Source organism: Equus asinus, chromosome 11 (assembly GCF_041296235.1).
Source record: "Equus asinus isolate D_3611 breed Donkey chromosome 11, EquAss-T2T_v2, whole genome shotgun sequence".
Classification (NCBI taxonomy): domain Eukaryota; kingdom Metazoa; phylum Chordata; class Mammalia; order Perissodactyla; family Equidae; genus Equus; species Equus asinus.
The window spans coordinates 84,577,097-84,602,161 of NC_091800.1; the positions used below are offsets into that span (position 1 = coordinate 84,577,097).

At 47.7% G+C, this 25,065-nt stretch overlaps 2 protein-coding genes and 1 long non-coding RNA gene across 16 annotated transcripts in view; 1 reads left to right on the forward strand and 2 right to left on the reverse strand.

The window, feature by feature from the left end:
* DCUN1D2 (defective in cullin neddylation 1 domain containing 2) overlaps nucleotides 1–11,794 on the reverse strand; it is a 34,236-nt gene extending 22,442 nt beyond the window's left edge. Inside the window, 3 exon segments of the mRNA XM_014867921.3 lie at nucleotides 3,820–3,988; nucleotides 6,451–6,667; nucleotides 11,661–11,794. Of these exon segments, the coding sequence (XP_014723407.3) occupies nucleotides 3,820–3,988; nucleotides 6,451–6,667; nucleotides 11,661–11,663 (389 nt within the window). The 5' untranslated portion in view covers nucleotides 11,664–11,794.
* On the reverse strand, nucleotides 7,938–9,430 carry LOC139046528 (uncharacterized). The gene is made up of 3 exons (XR_011506673.1): nucleotides 9,305–9,430; nucleotides 8,165–8,288; nucleotides 7,938–8,072 (listed from the first exon to the last, which is right to left on the reverse strand). It is a non-coding gene; the product is annotated as an uncharacterized lncRNA (long non-coding RNA).
* Nucleotides 11,795–11,987: 193 nt separating the features above from the next.
* TMCO3 (transmembrane and coiled-coil domains 3) overlaps nucleotides 11,988–25,065 on the forward strand; it is a 44,985-nt gene continuing 31,907 nt past the window's right edge. For 2 of the 14 annotated variants that reach the window (XM_070520200.1, XM_070520202.1), the window contains exons 1-7: nucleotides 12,069–12,203; nucleotides 13,898–14,015; nucleotides 16,188–16,283; nucleotides 18,270–18,793; nucleotides 20,477–20,656; nucleotides 22,351–22,542; nucleotides 24,000–24,128. In XM_070520200.1, coding sequence (XP_070376301.1) covers nucleotides 18,350–18,793; nucleotides 20,477–20,656; nucleotides 22,351–22,542; nucleotides 24,000–24,128 — 945 coding nt within the window. In that variant the 5' untranslated portion in view covers nucleotides 12,069–12,203; nucleotides 13,898–14,015; nucleotides 16,188–16,283; nucleotides 18,270–18,349. Of the gene's footprint in view, nucleotides 12,204–13,897; nucleotides 14,016–16,187; nucleotides 16,284–18,269; nucleotides 18,794–20,476; nucleotides 20,657–22,350; nucleotides 22,543–23,999; nucleotides 24,129–25,065 lie in introns of all 14 variants that reach the window. The other 12 variants (XM_070520201.1, XM_070520203.1, XM_070520199.1 and 9 more) reach the window with 11 other exon arrangements.

A 25,065-nucleotide genomic window follows, 5' to 3' on the forward strand; every position in this document is an offset into this window, starting at 1 on the left:
AAATTATCCTGGTTTTTCATTTGATTTGTTTTTAGGGCTGGATTTAGTTTGCTAATAATCTGCTTAGGATTTTTGCTTCTTATGTTCATCTTATGCATCTTTTTATTCTGATGACTGACAGTGGCCTCTAATTTTCCATTCTCAAAATGTTCTTTCTAGGTTTTGTTAGCCAGGTTGTGCTGGCTTCAAAACAAACTAGGGAGTGTTTCTCCCTCTCTTCTCAGGAGAAGGCTGTGTACAATTGGTGTTATTCTCTTCATTAAAAGTTTGGTATGATGTACTATGAGCCAAACCTGGCCACGAATTTTCTCTTGGAAAAGATTTTTAAATTACGAGTTCAAATTTTTCAAGAGTTAAAGAACCATTTCTTCATGTAGGCATTTTAGTAAGTTGTATTTTTAAAAGAATTTCTCCACTTCATTTAGGTTTTCAAATTCACTGGTATAAAGCTGTTTATAACACAGTCATCTTTCCAAGTCTGTAAGGTCTACAGTGATGTCCTTCTTTTCATTCTATACTGGTTGTTTGCTATTTATTACTTTTATGAATCTTTTCAAATAAGTTTCTGGCTTTATGGATTCTTTCTACTGACAACTTCTTTTCTATTTCATTGAATTACTGCCTGTTTAAAAAAAATTAATTCCTTCGTCTACATTCTGAGTTTAATTTCCTGCTTCTTGAGATGGATGCTTTGCTTACTGATTTTCAACCTTTTCTTCTTCCTAAAATATGCACTTAAAAAGCTAAATCCTGTAGGTTTTCCTATGTAGTATTTTCTTCATCATTCAAAATATTTTCTAATTTCCTCTGTAACCTTCCTCAACCCAAGAGTTATTCAGAGGTATACAATATCCACACACATTTCAAACTATCTAGTTATCTTTGTTATGTTCCTATCTTAACTGTATTCTAGTCAGAAAACATTCTCTGTATCATTCCAATCCTTTGAAATTGTTGCAACTTACTTTACGCCCAGTTTATGGTCAATATTTATAAATGTTCCATGTGTCTTTTTGAAAAGAATATGTATTCTTCAACACTGAAGGCAATGTTCTAAATATGCCCATTAGGCCATTTGTTGTGTTGTCCAAATCTTCTATTTCCTTACTGATTTTTCATCTGCTCATTCTATCAGTTGGTAAGATATGTGTAAGAATTCTCCACTTTGATCATAGAATTGTATCTTTCCCTTTATAATATTTATTTTTTCTTTAAATAAACTATTGCCTTCCTGGTGAAATAAACCTTTTATCATTATGAAATGTCCCTCATTATCTCTATAATTGTGAACATTTAGTTCACTTATATTTAATGTAATTATGTAAATGCTTGGTATACTTGGGTTTAAATCCTCAATTTTATCACATGCTTTCCATCTATCCTGCCTTTAAATTAATTTTTCCTTGTGTTCTTTTTTTTCTTGCATTCTTTTGGATTGAATTTATTACTTTATTCCCCACTCTATTATTTAGAAATTATACATTCTTCTATTTTTATAGTGATTACAATATATACAGAGAGAAAGCAAATATTTTCTCTTACTGTTTTATCTTTTTCATTTTAATAGTATCTTTCGACAAGCAGAAGTTTTTAACTTTGATGAAGTCCAATTTTTTCCTTTATGCCTAATGCTTTTTATGTCTCCTCTAAAGTGTTGCTTAACCCAAGGTCGCAAGGACATTTTTCTATGTTTTGTCTAGAACTTTACAGTTTTAAGTTTCTGGCACAGGGCTATAATCTAGCCCAAATTAATTTTTATGTATGGTATGTGGGGATGGAGGTTACTTTTGTTTCATGTTTACCCAGTTGTTTCAGCATCGTTTGTTGAAAAGACTCTTCTTTCCCCCATTTAAATAATAAATATTGACTAATGATCTTGAAACAGATGAACAAAGTAGGAAGACTTCACGACAATTCAAGACTTACTCTCAGGTTACAATAGTCAAGACTATGCAGTGTTGCAATAAGGACAGATAAAAAGACCCATGGAGTGCAACAGAGAATCCAGAAACAGATCCACACATACAGTCAATTTCTTTATTTCTACAAAGATAAAGTGTTTTATAAATTTGCTCAGTTTACTTAAGAATCCTCACGCCTCAATGAACGGATGTAGGATTCACTGTTAAATGCAGGCCCTCTAATCACTGTTAAGAAGTAGAAGCCCAGAAAAAGTGTGAAAAAATAATAGAGCAGACACAATGCCAAAGTGTTTTTTAAAAGTTGAGTGATACTTAGACTAGAGGCACATAGTTCTTCACAGCCCTCCAAGCACTGAGGTTATCTCTACAACGGTTTCCTGACACATTAACAAGACTTCAGTCTGCAGCACTTCAATATTTACCAATGCTTTTACCTTCAGTGCCCTGTGAGATGTGGAGAGCAGTACCACTAACGCCATCCACTTGTAACCTTAAATTACATTCTGTGTACGGTCATGCATCACCTCATGATGGGACACGTGCTGAGAAATGAGTTGTTAGGCGACGTCATCACCATGTAAACATCACAGAGTGCACTTACACAAACCTAGCTGGTTCAGCCTGCTACACACTGAGGCTGTACGGTACTTATCTTATGGGACCACCATCCTACATGCAGTCTGCCATTGACCGGAACGTTATTTGGTGCACGACTGTGCTCCATATAAGACGGCATGAAATTACCTAACACATTTTGGGAAGATTCACTCTGAAAATCTTTAAAACATGTTTTTTTTTAAGTTATGACACTTAATAGGATAATGGACATGAATTTAAAAAATTTACTTGTACAACATATTTCTAGATAATGTCTAAGAAATGCCAGTAAGTGTTTCTACAAGCACTTACTTCCAAAATCTCCATTTTGGGGAGATTTTAACAGATGGGATAATGTAGTACAATGCCAAGTGAAGGCTTCGTTAATAGGTGTTTTCCATTCTGACAGTACTGGGGACTCCTGCAGGCTCTCCCAGGTGCAAAGAGCACGAAGTCCTACTGATATCTTTCATTTGGGTGGTATTATACAACCACCAGGAATATAAGACATTAATAGAAATAAAGAAGTTCTTGTAGAGTTTATCACCTCAACAGATGAGGCTGATAAACGTGACAGATTCATCAGTTTTGTGGAAACAACAAGCGCTCTATTTTCCCTGGGATGCTGTAAGCACATCCCGTAAGACCACGTTAGCCTTAGGCTTTCAAGCTCCTTCAGCAGCTAAAAATAAGCTAGTTTAAGTTGTCAGCACTGAAATACCAGCATATCAGCAAGTCAGGCAAGCTGGCTCTTACACCACCTCAAAAACAGTTTAATAACTTAATGGTTAAAGACATGTTATGTGCTTTCATTTACTTCTCTGACTTATCCGACCAAGTGAGAAACATCTTAAGTCATTAATGAAGCCTTTATCCCAACCCAGTAGGTAGAACAGAGTGTTACAAGCAAATAAAATAAAATGAGTTTATTAGTGTTTAATATAGCAACACAATAAATTATACATTTAGTACATAGTATTAGGAAATAAATTGATGGCTGAAAACAAACAAACAAACAAAAACACCATGAGATCTACTGTCATTTCAGAACTGCAAGGGAAAAAATTTAAAAGAAGAAAATAAGTTACAAAAGGGATTAACCTGAATAAAAATATTAAGTAAAACTTTAACTGGAATTTAAAAGGAAAACAAAGTCTTAAAAGTGCAGATGTGTAAGAATTTGTAAGCTACACAAAGAACATGAATTGATATGAAACTAATTTTACAGGGTGTTGAAAAACAATTAACATGGAAAGTATCTTCCAATCTGAAAAAATTTAACTGAGACCAATTTACTCACCCAAGCTCTGTCATGCCATCCACAAACTCCTTTTTGCTAAATTCACATTGAGTCGCTGCCCTGAATTTCCAGGCTATAACCAAAGCGCTGACACTGGTGGGATCCAGGCTTAGATCCTCACAGAACTGCTGAATCCCATCAATTCCAATTTTATTTTCATCCTGTGGGTCTATGGTCAAAATTAAGGGAAGAAGAAGTTACACCATTGTGAAAAGTCTTACGAAATGGGTAGTTGAAGCATCCTCTGCTACACAGTGCCCCAGTGAGCAAATTTCAGATACATCCACGAGAGAACTATAATTTTCTACTATATATGAAAGAAACAGCAACAAATCATAACTTGTCCAGGAAATACTTCTATTTTTAAAATCTAGTTTTCTGGGTTTTAGGGGAAAAAAATCATTGAAACTTCTTTGAGAACACTTCATCATTAAGAAAAAATTTAATTTCCCTAAAGTAAAATAAAAATTCAAGTTTACAGAATTTTAGTTTGCCTAAAGGCAAACTGCTACAAAAATACTGTGTTGGGGAGTTAAATATTTCATTTTTATCACAATCCTACTGAAGTAAGACTGACGTTTTTCCTTTAAAAGTAATTTCTTTTGCTATAGTCCTAATGCTATTGTACAGTATTTATTTTTCAAAATCACTTATTTTATGCATCAATTTTTCACAGCTTAGAAAATTAGACTTCTCTCTCCCCCCATCTCCTGTTTAGAAACAAAATTAAGGAATTTGTGATTTCTCTATCAGAAAATCAAATAGTAAAATCTACTGAAAGAACCCCAGCAAGGCCTCAGCAAACTAGGTATAGTAATCTCAGGCAGACTATGCACCCAACACAGCATCATAGCATACGTGTTCGTTCTCCTGGTTTAGAAGGTGCAGACAGAAAACCTGAAGCTCCTCTGCTCAGATAATGATGAAGTGTGATAAACTTTCCTCCCGTCATACAAAATTTAACTTTGGTCATTTAAGGACTATACACCACATTTTTATACATATGTTTTCACCAAAGAAAAATTGATGGCATAAATTAAATGAATGAAATTACAAACATCCTTCCAACTCTGTTCTCCTCTATGAGTGAGAACAACGGTGGCCGTGGGCTTAGGGAGAAGGGTCAGTAAAACATTCTCATTACTCCTATTCAGTTCTGCGCCCCTAACACGACAGATCTTCAGGATAAGAGAAACACTGGTCTACGAGCTCTCACCTGAAAAGCCATCACAGTGAATTCCATCTATAATAATACTGATGATCTTAAAGTAACTTTGGAGGACTCACTGATTTGTATACATTATATAATAACCAATATCTCATTTGTCAATAGTCTTTGAACTGTATATTATTTTTAGAGCCCAAAATGATTGTACCATCTATCTACTTTAAATGACTAGAATTGCATGAATAAAATTAAATGATGACGGGATGCAGCTTAAACTAAAAACTAAAGACAATTTCCACTTATATAAAAGTATTTTTTCAACAGTAGCTGCATATATTTGAATAACTTAAAAAATCTGCATAGCATATGACTTACAAAATTAGCTCGACAATTAACTTAGCCAAAAAATTTAAAGCACACTAAAGCATGAATACAATGTTTATTTTTTGAGAACTCTAACAACTACAGATCTGTTTTTTTACCACAGAATATGTTTCTGAACCAAGAATTTTTTTAAAAAAGAATGCAATTTTCAATCCACTTTTCAGATCTAAATAGACAGCTTAAAATATACACACAGTCTTCTCAAAAGTAAAAAATGAAAATAATAAACCAGAATTTAAAGCCAAGGAAGTTATTTCATTTGGGTTAATATTTGTTGAAATGAGCAGTTTTGGTTTGTAGTGTTTTTTTAAGTTTTGGAAATATAAAATTAACCTTAGAAACTGCTGGAAAGAAAAAATAAGCCGACTCTTGAGTGGGGCTGCTTCTCCCATTAGCAAGGATGTGACGTTCGAGGTGAAATGGCGAAGCCGGCTGAGCGAGGGGACCTGAGCATGCGCATCAGGCAGGTGGCCTCTGCAGTGCGACTCTTCAGCAGGGAAGCTGCCCCTGCGTGCCGGCCTCAGGACAGAGAACATCGTCCCCAGGCCACGCACACGCCTCCTCCCAGAGCTCTCCCAGCCCCTGACGCTGCCTCAGCCTACACCACCTGGACACAGTGCAGAGAAGGACGGCTGCCACCCTCGCGTCAGAGTTATTTTTACGATTTGGTACTGTTCTTACACAACAGTCTCGCCACAAATATTCCAGCCTAAATGGGGGTTCCTGGGAAAACACTATTAACAGGTGCGGCCGCCCGGCCAGGACACTCAGACACAGAGCGATGGCTTCCCTGCCCCGTTGTCCACAGCTCACACTGCCCAGACAAGTGGGGGAGGGCTCACAGCCAGTCAATCTTTAGACTCCTCTCCTCTCCTCCCACCCCTGACTTGTATCAATTAACAGTCACAGGTCCACTTAAACTGACTGGACCTTGTGGCTAAACATCAAGAAGAGAAGGAACAGCACTTTGGAGGTCTTTAGATATGACACCAGAAATTCAAGAAAGACCACATTCATTCTGCTCGCCAGAGACAGAGGCAAGCTGCCTATGGCCCGCCCTGTCACCGTGGCCGCCTTACCTTTGTACCTGCTATACAGCTGCTCCAGCTTCTTCTTGTCCACGGTGTTTCTCATGGAGTCCTGGTGGAACGAGTCCGGGTTTTGGAAGAAGGTGTCTGTGGCCAGGTCTAGTTTCCACTCATTCTGCGTCAGGCAGTAGATGGCGGTTCTTTCGCCAGTCTGAGTAAATGCCATAAACTGGCGGACCTTGTCCTTCTGAGATGGTTTAAGCTTATGCTTTGGGATGCAAAAGAAGCAGGACAGCCAATGAAGCCAGTCCAGGAGCTTGTTTCAGCATTCTATCACTAATGCGTATATTTTAACAGGACTTAGTTTTTTCTTGTTGGGTGACTCAACTTCATTCCAGAATTACAGGAAGACAAAGCCTTGTTCTTCATCAGTTAAAAAGACTGCACAGTCTTCTGAAAATTCAAATGACAGCATCTATATAGTAACAAATATGCAAAGTCTACTCTTCAAAAAATCATGCGAATCAACGTTTTATACAAAATACAGTTTGATCTCTACCCAGGTCACTTTGCATGAAGTGATGAAGTGCAACATTATTTTTTCCTAAGTCTCAGTAAGCTCCCTTTATGACACACATGTAGCCCTCTGATGAAATGAGGCCAGGTGCGACCCACGGCCTGACAGTGTCACTGCAGCCCATCTGCAGGGTCCTCTTTGCTTCAGTTAATTTCAGGCTCTAATCAACAGGAGGAGGGCTTCACAGTTTGGAAACATCATTTAAAAAAGTTTGTGCCAGTTTAAAATCAGCAGAACCACACTGATGAAAACCTGCACAAATAACTAATAGTGTTAAAAATAATCTACAGAAGTTCCAAAAGCAGGCACAAAAAGCCTGTTATGACTAAATGAAGATGATACTAATAACAAGAATGTGTGTGTACATGAGACAGAAATAAAATGGAAAAATAGGGCAGAGGGTGTGGGTAGGTAATAAATAAAACTGCCAAGTAACTGTACTATATATAGTCTATAATGAAACAAAATAACATCTTAATACTCCACATACAGGATGGCTAAATTTCTACTTATCTAAGGTAACTTAATGACAATGACACCAGAAATGAAAGCGATTCACTAATTTCTATAAATCAAAACAGACTCTATAATCTACTAAACATTAATTCTTTTCACAATAATGTAAAGGGAAAAGTTTTACTTAAAATGACTTATACTCAATCTTGTTCAAAAAAAGAGAGAGTTTATAGAAACATATACAATAAAGTATAACTTACAGAAATATGTAAATGGAAAAAAGATGTAGATTAAGAAATAGAGAGGGAAAAACGACAATGAGAAAGAAGAAAGCAAGCCAGGAATGAGGCACAGACACATACACCATACACAAGAGCTGAAAATTAGGTTTTGAGCTTCCCAGTTGCCAAAGCAAAGAAGAAAATAGGACTAACGAGGAAAATCTGTTTTCATAAGATTTAAGAACCTACCAGCAGCCCAAAAGTGGCCCAGCTCCCCCGGCACTGAAACTGAAGGAAGTGGCTGCCATCAAGGGCCACACGCACCGTCCTGGTTGCACAGACCAGCTCCTCACCCAGATGCCAACAGCAACCAGCAGAGCAGGCTTCTGAGGCTTTTCCTCAAGCGCCCGAAGTGCATGCTGATGCGCAGAGCAGAGCACAGCTCAGCAGGAAAAGACCATGTAGCCCACACACCCCACTCTCCTGGTGTGGCCCGGGGCCTGGCTCTGACCTTCCAGGGTTCCACGGGACAGATGCACCTGCGCAGCGGCCCCGCAGTGCCTGCCTCTCTCACTCCGTGCGCGGGAGGGGCTGCACGACGCGTGGGGCACCACAGACAATGCAGATCTGAGAACCTACCTTGCCGAAGACAGACAAAGATACTTGCAAAAATGTAACATGAATGTGTAATGGGTTTATTATTGTTATTTTTAAATCTGTAAATGCATACTTTCAAACTTCCAACTTTAATTTCTAATGTGGTAAATACTCGCGGCTACAACCAACACAAACAAAAGCTCCTTGGGGTCCCATGAGTTTTTAGCGTGTGTAGGTGACCCGAGACTAAAACTGCTGTTCTAGGGCAACAGGGAATTAACGTTTTGGCTACATAGAGGGACGACTGTTGATCACTCGCAGTCTTTGATCCCTTGTGGATTCTGATGGAAGTCATGGATCCTCTCTCCAGGAAAACACGTGGTACGCACACGTGCACGTGGCTTCAGGTACAATGTCAGGGTCTTCACAGACCATTTAAGCCCATCTATGCCATCAGGGGGCGGGGGTGGGGCTCAGGTTAAGAACTGATGAGCTGCGTCAGGAGCCAGGGGCCTCTACTGCAGCTACTCGGCTCTGCCACTGCAGCGGAAGCAGCCACAGGCAACAGGCAACAGGCAACAGGCAACACGCAAACGAGTGGGCGCGCTGTGCACGATAAAACTTTACTGAGAAACACAGGCCGCTAGCAAGTGGGCTTTGGTTTGCAATCCTGATCTAGATTCCAGGAGAAAACATGGAATACACGCTCCATACGTTATCTCCTGAAATTGAGCCTTTGAAAAGAACTAGACAAAAAGCTAAAGGTGACAATATTTGGTGAGATCAAATTCAGTTAAATTAGGGCAGATCCCATATGCTTTGACAGTAAGCTGACAAAAGATAAAGCTGGCATCTTTTATGAAGTTGATAGCCAAGGGCAAAGCCAAGGGTTACCTCAGAAACCTTAAGATAGAGACAGACGTTCAACCCAAAAATGGTACACCATTAGGAAGAACCGTCATATCTTTATCATGAAATTGCCATCAATGCTAGATTTTAAAATCCTGTCATGGTGGTAAAACAAAATTTGGTATATACAGACAACGAAACTCACCCATAAAAATGATACACGCTATGACATGCATGAACCTCGAAAACATTATGCGGAGCGAGAGAAGTCCGACACAAAAGCTCATTTACTGTAAGACTCCACTTATGTGAAGCATCCAGAACAGGCAAATCCACAGAGACAGAAAGCAGACTGGCGCTGCCGGGGTTGTGGGGCTGGCGGGGGGCACTGCCGAGGGTGGGGTTTCTCTTGAGGGATGAGAATGTTTGGGAACTAGACAGAGGTGGTGGTGCACACTGTGAGCGCACTTTTAAATAGTTAACTTTAGTTATGTGGATTTCACCTAAAAAAGCCCTGAGAACCTCCAAGGTTAATGAGCAGAGCAGTGCAGTGTCGCATAGCTTGGCTATCTGACCAGCACGACGCGACCGATGGGTGCAGGCCCAGTAAATGCTGAGAGACACTGGCAGACAGGACGACGTCTGACCTTGAGGTGCTTTTCCTGACAATCACCTCTTGAAGCCCCTCCTTATATGTGACAAAACAGCTCTATCAACAGCGTGAGGGAGAATACTCTCTGAAAACTCCAGAAGAGGCGCAGGAGTCTAGGGCTCCAGGCCTCGCGAAGTGGTCTGAACTGCCACAGCGTGAGGCGCAAAGTGCGAGACGTGCAGGCACAGGTACAGAGGTCCCTCTCCACTCTATTCCCCGACAGCCCTGAAGCTCCAGGTGGCAGAAGGTGCTGGTTCTGAACGAGCACCGAGCACCGAGCACCGGCAGCCGCAGGTCTAAGCTCAGCCCACAATACGTGTTTGGCCAGAACGAAAAACAAGGGATTGTCAATAAAGTCACAACAATTTGATGTCATCCCTGAGAGGTTTCTCCACAAAATAACAGTGATTAAAACAATAAAGGTTCACAAACTGGCAGGACCAGGGCTTTCCCTTCAAGCTCCGATGGCCTCCACTGACGTTTACCATGTCAAGGAAATTAAATTATTAACGGCAGCTATGGGGAGGGGGCACTTTCTATGTTTCCTTGTTTCACTGTTAAAATGTGCAAAATTCTTGAAATAAAGATCTGGACAATCCAGTAGAAACATAAAATGAAATTTCTAACCGATGAAAAAAGTCTCAAACATTTTAACTGTGACCTTGCGAAAAATCACTTACGTAATCTGGGCACTAAGAATGACCATATATAAAATAAAAATGAAAGTATTCTTAAAATGCTTTTCCAGAAACACTTAATGCAACAGAATCTTCTCTTAGGGTCAACTTAGGAGGGGCTGCCAGGGCAGCCATAAGGATCACGTCAACTCACAGACGTGGTCACCTGACCCTGCTTCTGCACACAGCAGACTGGGGGCAGAGTCAAACGCCAGCGTCCCCCCCACACCCTGGGGTCTCGAGCCTCTGCAGCGGCTGCACAGCCCTCTGCCCCAAGTCAAGCTCCTGCCCCCCCCCCCCCCCAGCAGCTGGGGAGCCGTCCCTGCTGTGGAGGTGGGTGCACCCCGCCGGGGCAGTGCAGCTGCTCCACCTGGTCATCAAGGCCTTCTGGCGGCAGTGCTGACCGCGCCCCTGGTTTCTAGTCTTCCCGCGTCTCTGAGCAGCCCTCCTCCATCTTCCTCCACCCTGAAGTCCTGCCCGCACGCCTCCGCTTTCCCCTCCGCACTCCTCTTGGACCGTGTCTCCTTTTCGAAACGCTCTCACTGGCCTCCCACTACCATTAGGACCAAAGCTAGCATTTTCCTCCTGTGCCCCAGAAGACGGCCCGATCTGCTTCCAGCGCCGTCCCCCGCCTCTCCGGTGTCGCTTCTCCCCGGCTCTGGTGCGCTCGCCCGGCGGACCCTCCGCCTCCCGCAGCGCAGCACCTCCCGCCACCCCCCTGCTCCTGCTGCCTGGAGCCCACACAGCCCCGGCCGCCCCTTCCACCCCACTCCTCGAGGGCTCAGCTCGCGCCGTGTTACCGTAGCTATGCCCCACTGCCCCATCTGACGCCACGCACCCACCCCGCCACACGGGCACCTGCTCACCCGGCTCCCGTTCGCCCCCTCCCGGTCACCCCGCTCTGGTCACTTGGCTGCCGGCGCGTCCGCGGCAGCACGTCCCGAGTCCTCCGCCCCTCCGGCCACCGCCTAGACCGCAGCGCCGCACCGGGCCACCGGGCCACCGGGCAGCAGTCACCCGCGCGCCGCCACCTGCAGCGCCCGCCCCGCCGCTCCGGCGACCTTCACGCCCCGGCCCCGACCCTGGCTCCGGCCCCCCGACCTTGGGCCACCCCCTGACCCCTCGGCCTCGACCCCGGCTCTCTCGACTACCCAGGCCCCCCGACTCCCAGCCTCCCGGGGTCCGGGTGCGCAGGAGGTGCCGGGCGGGAGGCGACCCCGCGGGCCACCTACCATTCTCCTCCGCGCTCCCCCGCTTCTCGCCGGCCCCGGCCGTCTGCGCAGGCGCCCCCGCCTCAGCCCAGGCCCGGCCGCGCCGTCCTCGTCCTCGGCACCGGCATCGGCTCCTGGGACGCCCGCCAGGAAGGGGCGCCGGGAGGCGGCGACACTGCGGCCCGCGGAACTCCAACTCCCGACGTGCACTGCGCCGTCCGGGGGCCGACGGGACCCAGGCCCGGTCCCGCCTCCGACTCCCGTGTGCACAGCGCCGCCTGGGGGCCGACGGGACTCAGGGCACCCCCACCCCGGACGCCCGCCTTCCTACAAATCCCAGCGTGCACCACGCCGCCCCGGGCCGACTGTACTCAGTCCCCGCCGTCTTAAAGGGGCGGCGAATCCTTTAGGCCGCGTCCGTAGAGACAGCGTTCCGGAGCGGGCGGCCCGGGCTCTCCTCGCCCCGCCCCGCCCCGCCCCGCCGCCTGGGAAGGAATGCGGGAAAGCCGTGGGCCCGTCCGTCCCTCCGCTCCCCGCACCCGAGAGTCGGGCCGGAACGTCCTGGTGAGCGCTGCGCGCGTTTCGGGCGGAGGCGCGGGCCCGGGGGTCTTCCTCCCCTGTCTCCCTTCTCTGGGGCCTCCTCCCAGGGGCTCTCCTTCCCCTGGGCGCTCCTCCTCCCAGGTCTCCCATCCCAGGGTCTCCCCTTCTGGGGGTCTCCTTCTCCCGGGCGCTCCCCCTCCCAGGTCTCCCATCCTGGGGGCTCCCCTTGACCCGGGGGCTCCCCTTGCCTTGGGCGCTCCCCCTCCCAGATCTCCCATCCCGGGGGCTCCCCTTGCCTTGGGCGCTCCCCCTCCCAGGTCTCCCATCCCGGGGGCTCCCCTTGCCCTGGGCGCTCCCCCTCCCTGGTCTGCCATCCCGGGGGCTCCCCTTCCCAGGTCTTCCTTCTCTGAGGTCTCCCCCTCCCTGGTCTGCCATCCCGGGGGCTCCCCTTCCAGGGGTCTCCTCCCGGGGGCTTCCCTTCCGAAGGTCTCCCTCCCAGGTCTCCCCTCGCGGGGTCTCCCTTTCTCAAGGTCTCCCGTCGCGGAGTCTCTCTTGCCGGAGTGGGGGGGTGGTCTCCTCCTCCCGGGGCCCTCCGGGCGGGCTCCCCTCAGTCTGCGTCTTCTCGGAGGCCCCAGCCCCGTTCTCCGTTTCCCCTCGTGCGCGTCTTGCTGGATGTGTTGGGGAAGACTGCTCAGCACCCGCCCAGCCCCGCTTTCAGGACACAGGGGCCTGGCAGCCCCCGCGGGGTTCAGGGGTGCACGGAGCCGTAGGGAGAAATGCGGGTCCTGGTGCCGCTGGGGCAGCCGCGCAGCAGAGGGCTCCCGGCTCCCAGGCCGGGCCCAATCCCCTCGCTTAGGTGTGATGTTCCCGCTGTCGCAGCCGCTCACAAGCGGGGTCTCGCACATCCGCGCTCCTGGGAAAGAGGGGAGACCCTCGGCCTTCAGCTTCTCTGCCTTTCCTCACCCTCCGTGCGGGCCCCTGTTCAACCCCCGCCCCTCTCCTGGCTCCCGAGGGAGAGCAGATGCCCGTGGTGGACCTCCGGCCTCCCGGGCCGCCTCGCGGTTCCTCCTGGGGCTCACCTGCGAGCACCCGCGAAAACCGGTGGTTCTCGTAAACTCCCCGGGGGCCCTGCGACGCGCCGACGTCCACGTGCTGCCCGTCTGTAATTACCTGGCTGTAAGGTCGCTTTTCTGATTGTTCTGCGGATCCATCATCTTACCGGTTCCAAACTTCTCTTGGAAGAACAATTTTTAAAACAGCAGTGTGTCAATGACTGGATTACTTAATAGAATATTTGTTTTTTGTAGAGTTTAATTAACATTGAATACTTTAAAGCTTTTTAGTGTCGGTAAGAATTTTCTTTCTCTTTCCTTCCTCCCTCCTTAACTCATTGCTCAATTCTTTTATTAGATGTGAATCAACCATAAATTGCATTTACAGGATTCTAAGTGCTTTATGCTTTAAGAAATATACATTACATCGTTCAATTTGTTGAAGTTTAACATACGCTTCTTAAGTCAAGTCCTCCACAAATTAGGTTGAGGTAGTTTGTTGCTGCTGGGGGTTTCGTGGAGTCCTGACACCTTTCCACGAGCCCGTGCTGTGCGGCCTGCGCAGTTCCTGTTCTGTGCCGAACCTGGAAGTGCCGGTGGTATCACGAAGAAACTCTAGTTTTGCACCATTTACTGCAAATAATCCTCATGTTTTCCTTTTTTCAGAGGCAGCTGAATACGAGGTACTGGGCTGGTTAACCCAGTTCCTGCCACACCCCCACTGCTCACTTGGAATTTCCTGCCCGTAGCCCCAGGCCGGCCACACTTAGTGCCCGATCAGTAGGTCAGTACCCCCTCACTTAGGGCGGGGTCAGCTGAGTGGATGCTGGCTGGCCCCCGGGGCGGGCTGTCCCGAGAGCTGTGCTGGACCCGCCCAGCGGCCTCTGCCGGACAGGCGGTGGCTGCCAGACTAGTGCAGTGAGTAAACTAGATTATTTTTCAGCAATTTGATGAGGTAAATCCAAGTTGGCGGGTCTGGAAGGGCCTGAGGGAGAGACGGGATGGAGGGTCCTGTAGCAGACAGCTGGGAGGCAGAGCTGCGACGTTTTCAAATTTTAGCCCATTATGTAAAATTGATAAAACAGAAGAGCTGCTTCTGCGCCCCCCCCCCCGCCCCCCGCCCCGCCCCCCGAAAGGGCTCCAGGGCTGTGGTCCTGACAGTGAAGGGCTAAGGAGACACCGCAGACCTGAGAACTCAGAGAGGGGTACATGGGAGGAATCCTTTTGCTGTGGAAAAGCCTGATTTTAGACTGCATTGTTGTGCTTTGCTTTTGAGCTTTTTATCCAGTAAATGATATGTGACATTTCTGAGTTACTGAAAATTCTCAATAAAGAGTAATGTGATTTTTATGTAAAATGACAGTGAATTAAAAGTATTGGAAGTTTTTTTTGAGTAGGCTTGATGGTCACCCTATGTGCCTTTTTATTCTAAATCATTTAAGATATTTATTACAAATATTTTTCTTCTTAATCAAATAAGCTCATCAGTTTTAAAGTAATTTTGGGGATTCTTGTTCTGCATTTAGAAAAACAAGCAAAACCCATTAGAAATTTGGCAGAGTTAGGGAGATATATTTTAATTAATGTTGGAATATGCATAAATAGAAACTTTTGTGTCCAGAGTGTCGATTTTGCTATTGCTCTGAAAGAGAAGTCACCTTGGTTGTACTGTAGCCGAGGCATCCCGAAAACCTCTGGCTCTGATTTAGGGATTTCCTAGTTTAAAGCACAAAAAGTGTCCCGGGCATCGTTTTCTTGCTCTGCAATGTAAATGGTGAACATCGCACCTAGTGAGGGTTGGTGGGAAACGGTCAGCATTCATACAGCAGTTTTGAACCTTTAGTTTGGGATGATTGCAGATTCACATACAGTTGTAAGAAATAATACAGAGAGTCCTGTAGACCCTTCACCCCATTATCTCCAGTGGTAGCTCCTTGCAAACCTGGGGTGTAAGCCGGAGATTACACTGACACAGTCAGTGCACCCCACCTTGCTCAGCTCACACCGGCTCTACATGCATCTGTGTGTGTGTCTAGATCTGTGCAAGTCTAGCACACGTGTGGACCCGTGTGGCCACTACCACTGCCAAGACAGAGTGTCTCTGTCCCACAGGGTCCCTCCTGCGGCCTTGCCCCAGCCACCTCCTCCCCTTCCCCCGCCCCCACCGTCCGCTCTCCGTCTCTACAATTTGTTGTTCCAAGAATGCTGTGTAAATGGAGTCACACAGTGTGTGTGACAGGCCTCCCTCTCAGTCTGAGGCCGGCCCGGGTTGAGTGTATCAGTGATTCAAGATAGGGAAATTTTAGCAATTCATTATAAAAACACAACAAATCCAAATTGTCTTTTTTATAATTAAAAATGACAATAACAAAACAACACTGAAGCTAAAAATGCTTACTATTTACTTGAGAAAAAGCATGCTACAATTTAGTAGTCCATAGGATTTGATGGCTGAGTTCGAAGGTAAAATGAGATAGTTTATGGAAAAGGGATGATCTATATTTTAAGGGTCTATAAATAATTTAATTTCATGTTCATGATGTAAGTTTGTTTCAGTGGCAATGTTAGTATGCCTACAACTAAAATTCTCAAAGATTTCTCATAAAAGTTAATAGCTCCCTTAGTATTATGGGTGGAGGGAAAACTATTGGATTTCAGGAACTGTTTGAAGAAGGAACCAGAAATGAAGGGAGCAGTGTCAGGCACACAGGTCATTTCCCTGAACTCTGAAATCCATAAAAGAATCCCTTTTTGAGATCTTTTGGGGAAAACAGTAAGCATAAATGAAGCCTTTGAAATTTCTGTCTTTGCTGTGCGAATACTGAGAGTGTGCACTTCTGAAGGCCACGGAGCTCTCGCTCTCCCTTGGCGCAGGAGACGCTCAGCAAGTGAGTGAGTCACTAAACTAACAGGTCAACAACTACTGTGATCGGCTAATCATTTGTTTATTTTTCAGGTGGTGGCATTTACTTATATCGAAACTGTAACATACCGTTGAGCAGCTCACACCACACGCTCTCATTTACCGTCGTCAGGAAGTGAACTCTTGGAGGCAAGTCAGTTCTCTTTGTGACGTTAGGACCCGAAGTATCTAAAAATGTGTTGGAATTGAACAGTTCCTGACTTTTTAGCCAGAATATAGTCTTGTCTTGGTGACTTTGCTTGTCATTCTGTACACGAGTCACTCTCCTGTCCCCCGATAGTGGTCTTTTTGCAATCCGCTGAAGTGCACGAAACACTGGGCCTCCTGGGGTCCCCGGGCTGCCAGGCTTCACTGAGCCCTGTATTTGTTTTTCGTGAGCTCTGATTTGTCTCCTCTTCTATTGGCTGTTATTTCTCGTTTGGTCAGAATGCTGTCTCTAGAAATGCCGCCCTCTTATGTTTGCTGTATCTAATCTGCTTGGCCTGGGTTTAACCAGATTACACTCGTTAGAATTGGGATTACCGGTGAAATAAAGTATAGACATATTTTAGTAGCAGATCCCCAGGTAGGGGAAATACTGGTACATTTGACAACTGGGTGGGAGTTGTTGACGTGATGGTCCGTTGGGTGCTGCTGTGAGGATGGTTAGATGGTGTGTGTTAACATCTCGTTTCGTCTACACCACAGTCCCGTGTAAATGGTGGGTTTGGTTTTTGTTTCCTTTTGGCACGACTCCCTGTGCGGGTGGCGGCCAGGGCGCCAGGTTCAGCGGGTGTTTTCAGTGCACATCTTTCTGGGCTCTCTTGCGTTCATGACTTCTTCCTTCTTTGGTCTCCGTGGTCCTCCCTCTGAGGTCACCCTTTATGTAGTGACCTTGCTGACACTGATGGGGCTCTCCTCGCTTGTGTCACCGGCTGTAAACAGAGGTTCTTTACCCGCCAAACAAGAGGAGCCAAACACAACTGGAACGCCAGGCTTAGGGCAAGGGAAGGGTTTTTATTTCAGGTGATATCAGCCGGGAGACGAGAGTGAGCCCTCAAATTTGTCTTGTGTCGTCTCGTCTCCCCGGAAGAGGGGATGCGAGGGGTTGTAAAGGTTTGGGAGGAAAGTCGCTGTTTGTAGGTGGGGTGGGAGTCAGTGGCCTTGTTGGTCGGAGCTTTCCCACCAGCCTGTGTTCGGCTTTGGGACACTGCTTGCACGGAGGAAGAGGAGATGATAAGGAGTCCTGGTGGGCGACCTTGGACGTGTGTGTCCACGGTGGATAGTGGATTCTGGAGCTGGCAGTGAGCAGGGAGAGAGTGCCGTGGTTTTTACCCACACAAACAGGGTTTGGTGTAGGGGAACTGGTCTCAGGGCCGGCCTCACTCACACGCCCGCCCTCAGCTTGTCACAATCCAGACCCACGGCTGCGGCTGCCCCTGCTGCCCACACAAGCCTGACGCTCGGCAGGTCTGGATCCGTTCACACTGCTGCTTGGGGTCTCCCTAAGGAGGGGCAGCGGGGCCTGGATTTGCATGGTGGAAGACGTTTGAACGCTTGATAACGCCCTAAAGATCCAGATGTGGTTGTGTTTTGTGATTTCTTTTCCTACCCTTGACGTCTTGTTAGCACTTAACTGTAGACTGACTTTGGAAATTTGGCAAAATTGCGAATGATTTTAGACAGCAAACAGTATGGCAGAGCAAGCTAGTAGCAGCTCGAAAGACGTCACTTCCAGAACGACCCAGAGCACGTTCCCCTGGGGTCACTGCTCTGTGCGAGGAGTCGACGGTACTTTCTGGCCTTCAGTACGTGGACCCTCTGAAAGAGAATGGTTTTGTCTTTTGCACATGGTAGATTTAGTAGATACATGAGGCTGAGTTTTCCTTAAAAAAATTGCCTTTAAATTCAGATGTAGCCTTTAATCTCAACTGTTTACTAGATACCACACTGAACAGTGAGGGTTTGATTTTAATCTAGGTGCAGTAAATAGTTCAGATGTTAATATTAACCTGGGAAAATAATATTTTCTTCAGAAAAGTGATAGTCTTCTAGATATAATTTAATACTTTAACTATGATCTCAATAGTGATGAATTGTCATTTAACTGTGTGTGACAGTAAATCTCTTTTTCAGCTGAAAATGTGTGTCTAAAATGCAGTCTGAGCTCAGCAGAAATCTTTGGACTGCCCTCCCCTGTCCTCCAAAATTGGATCATGAAGGTGTTGGAAAAAAATTGCTTGTGGGTGTTGCTTCCGTTGCTTCACTTGACAGCGGGTGCCGCGGAGCACGAAGAGGCGGTGAAACATGCCATCAGGTTGCACCGAGGCAGAGGGGCGGCTGTCGCTCAGAGGAGGCAGTGGGCCCTTGAGAGCTGCAGAAAGCTCTCCGGGCTTCTACGCCAAAAGGCCGTGGTTCTTAACAAACTGAAAAATGCAATCCGAGCCGTGGAGAAAGACGCCAGACTGTCAGACGAAGAGAAGCTGTTTCAGGTGCACACATTCGAAATTTTCCAGAAAGAGCTGAATGAAAGTGAGAACTCGGTCTTCCAGGCCATCCATGGGCTCCAGAGGGCCCTGCAGGGCGACTACAGGGATGTGGCGAACATGAAGGAGAGCAGCCGGCAGCGGCTGGAGGCCCTGCGAGAAGCTGCCATCAAGGTGGGTGCCATCCCTGGGGCCACGCTCACACTGGAGCGGGAGGTGGGGGGTGGGGAGGGCGGCCGGTGCTGGCCCGGCAGGTGTGGCCATCCATGGGTGTCTGTCCCGTCACACGTGGGCACGCAGGAGAACCCTGTCCTTGCGGTAACGTCTCGGCACAGTTATGCTCTGTCCTTCCAGAAGGAGTTGCTCCCAATGCTTCTCCCCCTGTGGGAACCCTGGGTGACTGAAATAGTCACTTGCGTTGTCCCAGGACATGGCATGGAAAGAAGTGGATTTGTAGCTGCAGTCACCCTCTGGAGCTTCCTGACAAGAATTCCTTTTAGTGTGAAGGTGGACTTTCTTCAACGTCCATATGCAGAAGACAAAAATATGAAAATTAGTTCTAAACAAATGTGTACATTTGAATGAAGGGCTTTGATGAATACACCTTTAAAATGATGAGCAAACACCTTTGCTGCACTTAATGATCTAAGCCACCACTGGAGCCGTCACTGTGTGCCAGCCACTTTACATATATAAAACCTCACTTCCTCTTCATGGGGGACTGCCGTGTTACTACACAGCTTAAAAAGTAGAGAAGAGAGAGACTTACTGTCTTTGCCAAAGCCTGGGATTTTTGGTGGAAATATGGTCAGGGGGCCGACAGCTCAGTTGGGGTTTTCAGCCACCTTGATTCCATCACCTGGTTTGCTTGGTGTGTGTTAATGTGCATTAGAGACAGACCAGGATGCTCCCCTCTGAACCGGGTTCCCGCCTTTCCAGATCCGCTGGACAGCTGAGACAGGAAAGCTCCTTGGTTTTGAAGAGGGGTACTTAGCAGTGAGGATACTTAGTGATACTTAGTGGTATCGACTTGGGGTATAAATGGGGAGCAAACGTGAGTCTGAGGGCGCTAATCCAAGGATGCGTGTTTTCTGCCCTTGAGTGGACAGTGTTGCAGCGCACACTGCTTCCCGCCTCGTATCTGAGATAGTCCAGGAGCTGGCAGCCCGCAGCCCTGTGTTAGAGATGTTGCCGTGACGCTGAGTTGAGATCTTGTCCCTGGGACCGCCCGGCCGCCTCTCTGTCCCAACTATGCCCCACACCTTTAAATGCAAATAAATATTTTAATAGTGAGGTTATTGGTCTGATTAAGATAACTTGAGTTTGTGTGTTTGTACAGCATGGATGGATTAAACTCTGTTTCCAGCACCGTCCATCGCTTTTCCGAGTGACTAGTGCTGTCAGATCTTCTGGAACAATTTCCCCTTTGTGACTTGGAATTTGATTGTGGGTGTCCTGCTTAGAAGTTCACAGCCAAACCATCAAGCATCACAGCTGTTTGAAAGGACTTCTGTACCTCCATACATAGCGGGCAGGGTGCCTGGAACATGCTCGGTGTTCAGCGAGTGATTTTCGTATGAACAGATGACCTGCAGATCTGTTTGCAGTACCATGTCACATTTGTGGACGTATCCGTGTAAATAGCTTTCCCTAAACACTTTGCTACACTCGGTTCTGTTTGCATAATCTGGGACGCTTGACCATTCCTAATTGACCGGAGCTAGAATTGTGCATTTATGAACAGGAGTATTTGACAGACTGTGTTGGTTGGTGTGGTCAGGCCAAGCTCCTGAGTGGAAGTCGTATCCTGGTTTATTTCTTAACAAACCCCACTCTTCATTTCTTACAAACGGACAGGAAGAAACAGAATACATGGAACTTCTGGCAGCAGAAAAACATCAAGTGGAGGCCCTCAAAAACATGCAACATCGAAACAGAAGCTTGTCCATGCTTGATGAAATTCTGGAAGACGTAAGAAAGGCAGCGGATCGTTTGGAGGAGGAGATAGAAGAGCACGCTTTTGACGACAATAAGTCAGTGAGTAGCTTTCCGGAGCCGTCTCCTCTGCACCTGCTGAGCTGCTTGCTGAGAGGATGTGCTGTTGAACCTGTTTGCGTGTGTGTGTGAGTGTAGACTGAGCGTGCAGATGACCCGGGGTCCTCTTGCATCACCGATGGTGTCGGCTTGGCCTTGCAGACGTGCTCCGGTTGTCCTCAACTTGCCCTTTGAGTTCTTGCGAGCCCATCAGCGGCTCATCTGTTCCCAGTTTGCCCTCAGGTGGACTGGGCCTCTGGTCTCCAGAATGCTCCCTGGACAGTCAGGTTTCCGTGTCGACCCTCCAGGGGCGCAGTGAGGTCTCAGGGGAGATGGTCTTTGTACCTGGAGCAGAGTTCAGACAGCCCAGTTGTCATAATGTGCTTGGAGTCTGTAGAAAGGATGACATGAATTCTGAAAACTGACCGTGAGTCTTGGAGTGAACTCAGAACAGGGTTGGATACTAAAAACAAATCAGCGCAAGATTAGAGAAGATGGGAGAATAAAAATAAAGTGAAAGGGAGGGGTGTCATTAGAACTCACTGATGATGGGATGAGGGGGCGCATAAGTGTTTCAGGGCTGTGAATTTTCCAAAGAATATGCCCTTGAAAGTAAAACCCTCGTCCCCTTTATCCATCGCTCCCCAAGCACTTCTTCCTCCCCGGACGTCAGGTTTTCCGCGCCAAGGAGCTCTCCAGTTCTCTTTGGCACCTGCGGGGTGTCTGCAATTCAGTTCAGTGCTGACACCATCTTCAGGGTTAAGCGCAGACCCCACAGATGAGGGCTCACTCCCAGACTGCCCCTCCATTTCAGAAGCCAATCCCAACCTTGGAGGGTCCCATGACCCCCTCCTCAAGCTCCATAATTTGTAGAGCGGCTCACAGAACTCGGGAAAACAGTTTATTTACTAGAGCACCAGTTGATTGTAAAGGATACAGCTCAGGAACAGCCGGATGGAAGAGAGGCACAGGGCAGGGTGTGGGGAGGTGTGGCACTCCCCGCCCCTGCCCTCTCTGGGCACGACCCTCCTGCTGAATGCCTCCACGTGTCCACCAACCTGGGCGCTCTCTGCCCCTGCACTTCTAGGATTTTTACAGAGGCTTCATTATGCAGGCGTGTGATTAACTCGACCCCCTCTGGGAGCTCAGGGTGGGACTGAAGTTCAACCCTCACCACGGAGCTGGTTCCTCGGGGACAAGCCCCGTCGTCCGAGGCTGTCTAGGAGCTTTCCAAAATCGCCACCTCCCGTAAGCGGGGAGGCTGCAGGTGCTTGTGAGTGATGAGCGGCTCTTTTCGCCACTGTCGCTTGGAGCTGTTTCAGGAACCCAGGACGAAGACCAAAGAGAACAAAACGTTCCGTTGCCCTTGTCACTCAGGAAGTTCCAGGGGTTTGAGAGCTGTGAGCCGGGACAGGGGACGAAGACCAGGTGCATGTCCTGTTACAAATCGCAGTGTCACACCCTGAGTCAGGTTAAGTAGGCATTTGGAGGGAATAGGAATCCTAAATTTCATCCTTAAATCACTTTTTTAATTGAAAAATTCTCCTAATTCATGCGAATGAACATTTATTGATCTTTCGTTACTTGATAGAATACTAAAAATATTCCTATCATTCTTCTGTGTATGAGTTACTCTAAAAATTGAACTTGAAGACATTTAGTTGATTTTAATCACATAATATTGGTTATTCTTACAGGTCAAAGGGGTCAATTTTGAGGCCGTTCTGAGGGTGGAGGAGGAAGAGGCCAATTCCAAGCAAAACCTCACAAAACGGGACGTGGAGGATGACTTAGGCCTTAGCATGCTGATCGACTCCCAGAACAACCAGTACATCTTGACCAAGCCCAGAGACGCCACAATCCCCCGTGCAGATCACCACTTCATAAAGGTAGGCTGGCTGGCTGGCTGGCTGGCTGGCTGGCTGCCTGCCTGCCTGCCTGCCTGCCTGCCGGCCCTGCTCTCAGAATCGAGTGCGGCTAGACCCCCGCCGGCCCTCGCCCCTCCTGGTGTGCGCGTCCAGAGAGACTGAGCTTTGTTGTCTGAGCGTGTCTGGGGGTGTGGCCTTCCTCCTCACACAGAGATTCTGCTGCAAGCCCCTACGTTTTCTGTGATTTGAAGCGTTTTCTCTTCATTTTTAATTTTGTTCCCCAGAAGAATAAGGCACTTTAATATTTAAGATGAAAATTAATTTTGCTTTTGAGAATATGGGCGAGTTTTGAAGTTAGGAGGTACCCTGAGGGATTAAAGCTTCGGCTATCTGAAAACTGTTTTCGCTGGAACAGAACCTTCTTACGTGGCAGAGCAGTCTTGGCTTAGGCACCCACAGGCTTTATTCAGACGCAGGTGCAGGGTGAGGACTCCAGCGGCACTGGGGCTCCAGCCAGTGTCGGATTCAGGTCTCGCCCCCTTGAGGAGACCAGCCCGGTGAGAGGACAGGGAGTCCTTTAGAGACATGAGGTCGCGGGGTTGCGATTTGAGATCGCTGCCTGCACTGATGGAAGTGAGCAGATACAGGGGCGACAGTGCGCAGCCCGCTCAGGGACGGCTGCTGGCACCTGGGTAACTGTCAGGTCTCTAACAAACTCCCTGACGCTGGAATTTGTAAGGAAGAGAAACCCGGCCAGGCACCTGGTCGTGGAGACGCTAAGGAAGGTAAGTGACCGCGGGGGCTGCATCTGGGGTCTGGTCCCTGTGCTGACAGATGTGACGTGACGGGTGAGAGTCCACAGGTGCTTCCCTGGCCGGACGGGAACGGAGCCGGGAGGGACGGGGTCTGCAGATGTGCGTCGTCCCTCCGCACAGGCCGGGGCCTCCACTGTGAAGTCTCTCTTTATTCTCCTTTGCAGTTAGTAGGTAGCTTCTGGAGAAATGTTTGGGATGTACGAACATCCTGTTCCTCATCAAACTTTCACCAGCAGTTTCACACCCGTTGATGATGCTTGCTGGAATCAGTCGTTAATGTGATGGCTGTGTTGACTTGGGGTGGTGGGGAAACAGGTGAAGGCACGTGAGCTGTGCCGGGAACCGGCACTGCGGCTTCCCAGGCAGAAGCCTGCATGGGGCGCCAGAGCTCTGAGCTCGGAGAGCACCCCGCCAGGGCTTGAGCCAAGCAGACAGATTTTGCTGTAACTGTCGGACCCTCGGGAGCTCACTCCTCCACTCCTGGAACACACCCTGGCTGTTTGCTGCTGCTCTGGGAGTGGAGTTCCCTCTGGGCGTCTTCCCCACCGCTCACGCCCCGCCGCGAAGCCTGGGGACGTCCTGTTCTGCTTTCTCCACCAGCCAACCCTTTCCTTGCCAACTCTTGTCTTAAATTTTTGTGTTTCTTGTTTCCTCTTACATTAGGACATCGTTACCATAGGGATGCTGTCTTTGCCTTGTGGCTGGCTGTGCACCATGCTCGGGCTGCCCACCATGTTTGGTTATATTATCTGTGGTGTACTCCTGGGACCTTCGGGGCTAAACAGCATTAAGGTAAGAACAAAACTTGACTGTCACAGTATCTGTTTAACACAGTACAAAAGCAACATTCCTGAAGACTGAAGTTTTGAATTAATGAAGGTAGCAGTTTCTTATAAACCGTGTTAAAGAAGAGACTCTAAAGTTTCGTGAGAAGTTTCTAAACCGTGAGAAAGTCGTTTCATTCTTTATGAATGGGCGACTGGACTAGAGAGAATAGCCCTGTGCAGGTCTTTACGTTACGTTAGTTTTAAAGATTCTGTTTCCAGGAATCTGGGTTAGATTATTCAGACACTGATTAAACATGTTTGTAAAAAACTCTTAACACATTGCGAAGCTGGCAAAGCAGTGAGGTAGTCAGAGGTCTTATGTGAGGTGTTGTGAGAACCCCGACGGTGCAGCGCTGGGCTGCATGCGGGAGCCTGTTGCTGACAAGTTGAAGTGGGCTTCCTCCTTTGTTGATGACACCTTCTGACAGCAAGGAAGGATTCCCAGGCTTTTGTGGGCTTCAGAATTTATCATCTAAATACACACAATTTGGACAGAGTGGAAAGTGAATGCCAGGAATAGCTTGTTGACTCCCACACAGAAGGAGCGATACGGAATGGGGGGAAATAAGCGACAGTCCTCAGAACCTCACCGACACTTCCTGGCCGGTGGAGCGGGAGGAGGTAGGCAGGGGACAGTGCGGGCGCTCCACGTGCATCCTCGTTCCCTTGCTCCTGAGCGGCACCCCTTACCCCAGTCAGAAGGACCGCTGTGATTCCCCTGACAGGGCAGCAGCAGAAGAGGGCGTGAAGAGATCCTCACACCAAACTAATTGAGCAGAGGTCAGAGTGGCCCCGTGGGGAGAGGTTTGCTGGAAGCCCGGAGCCCTAGCCAGTGGCAGCTCAGCTGACCAGCCTGGGACTCAGCTCATGGGCGGGGTGGCCTCTGCAAAGACTGATGTGAC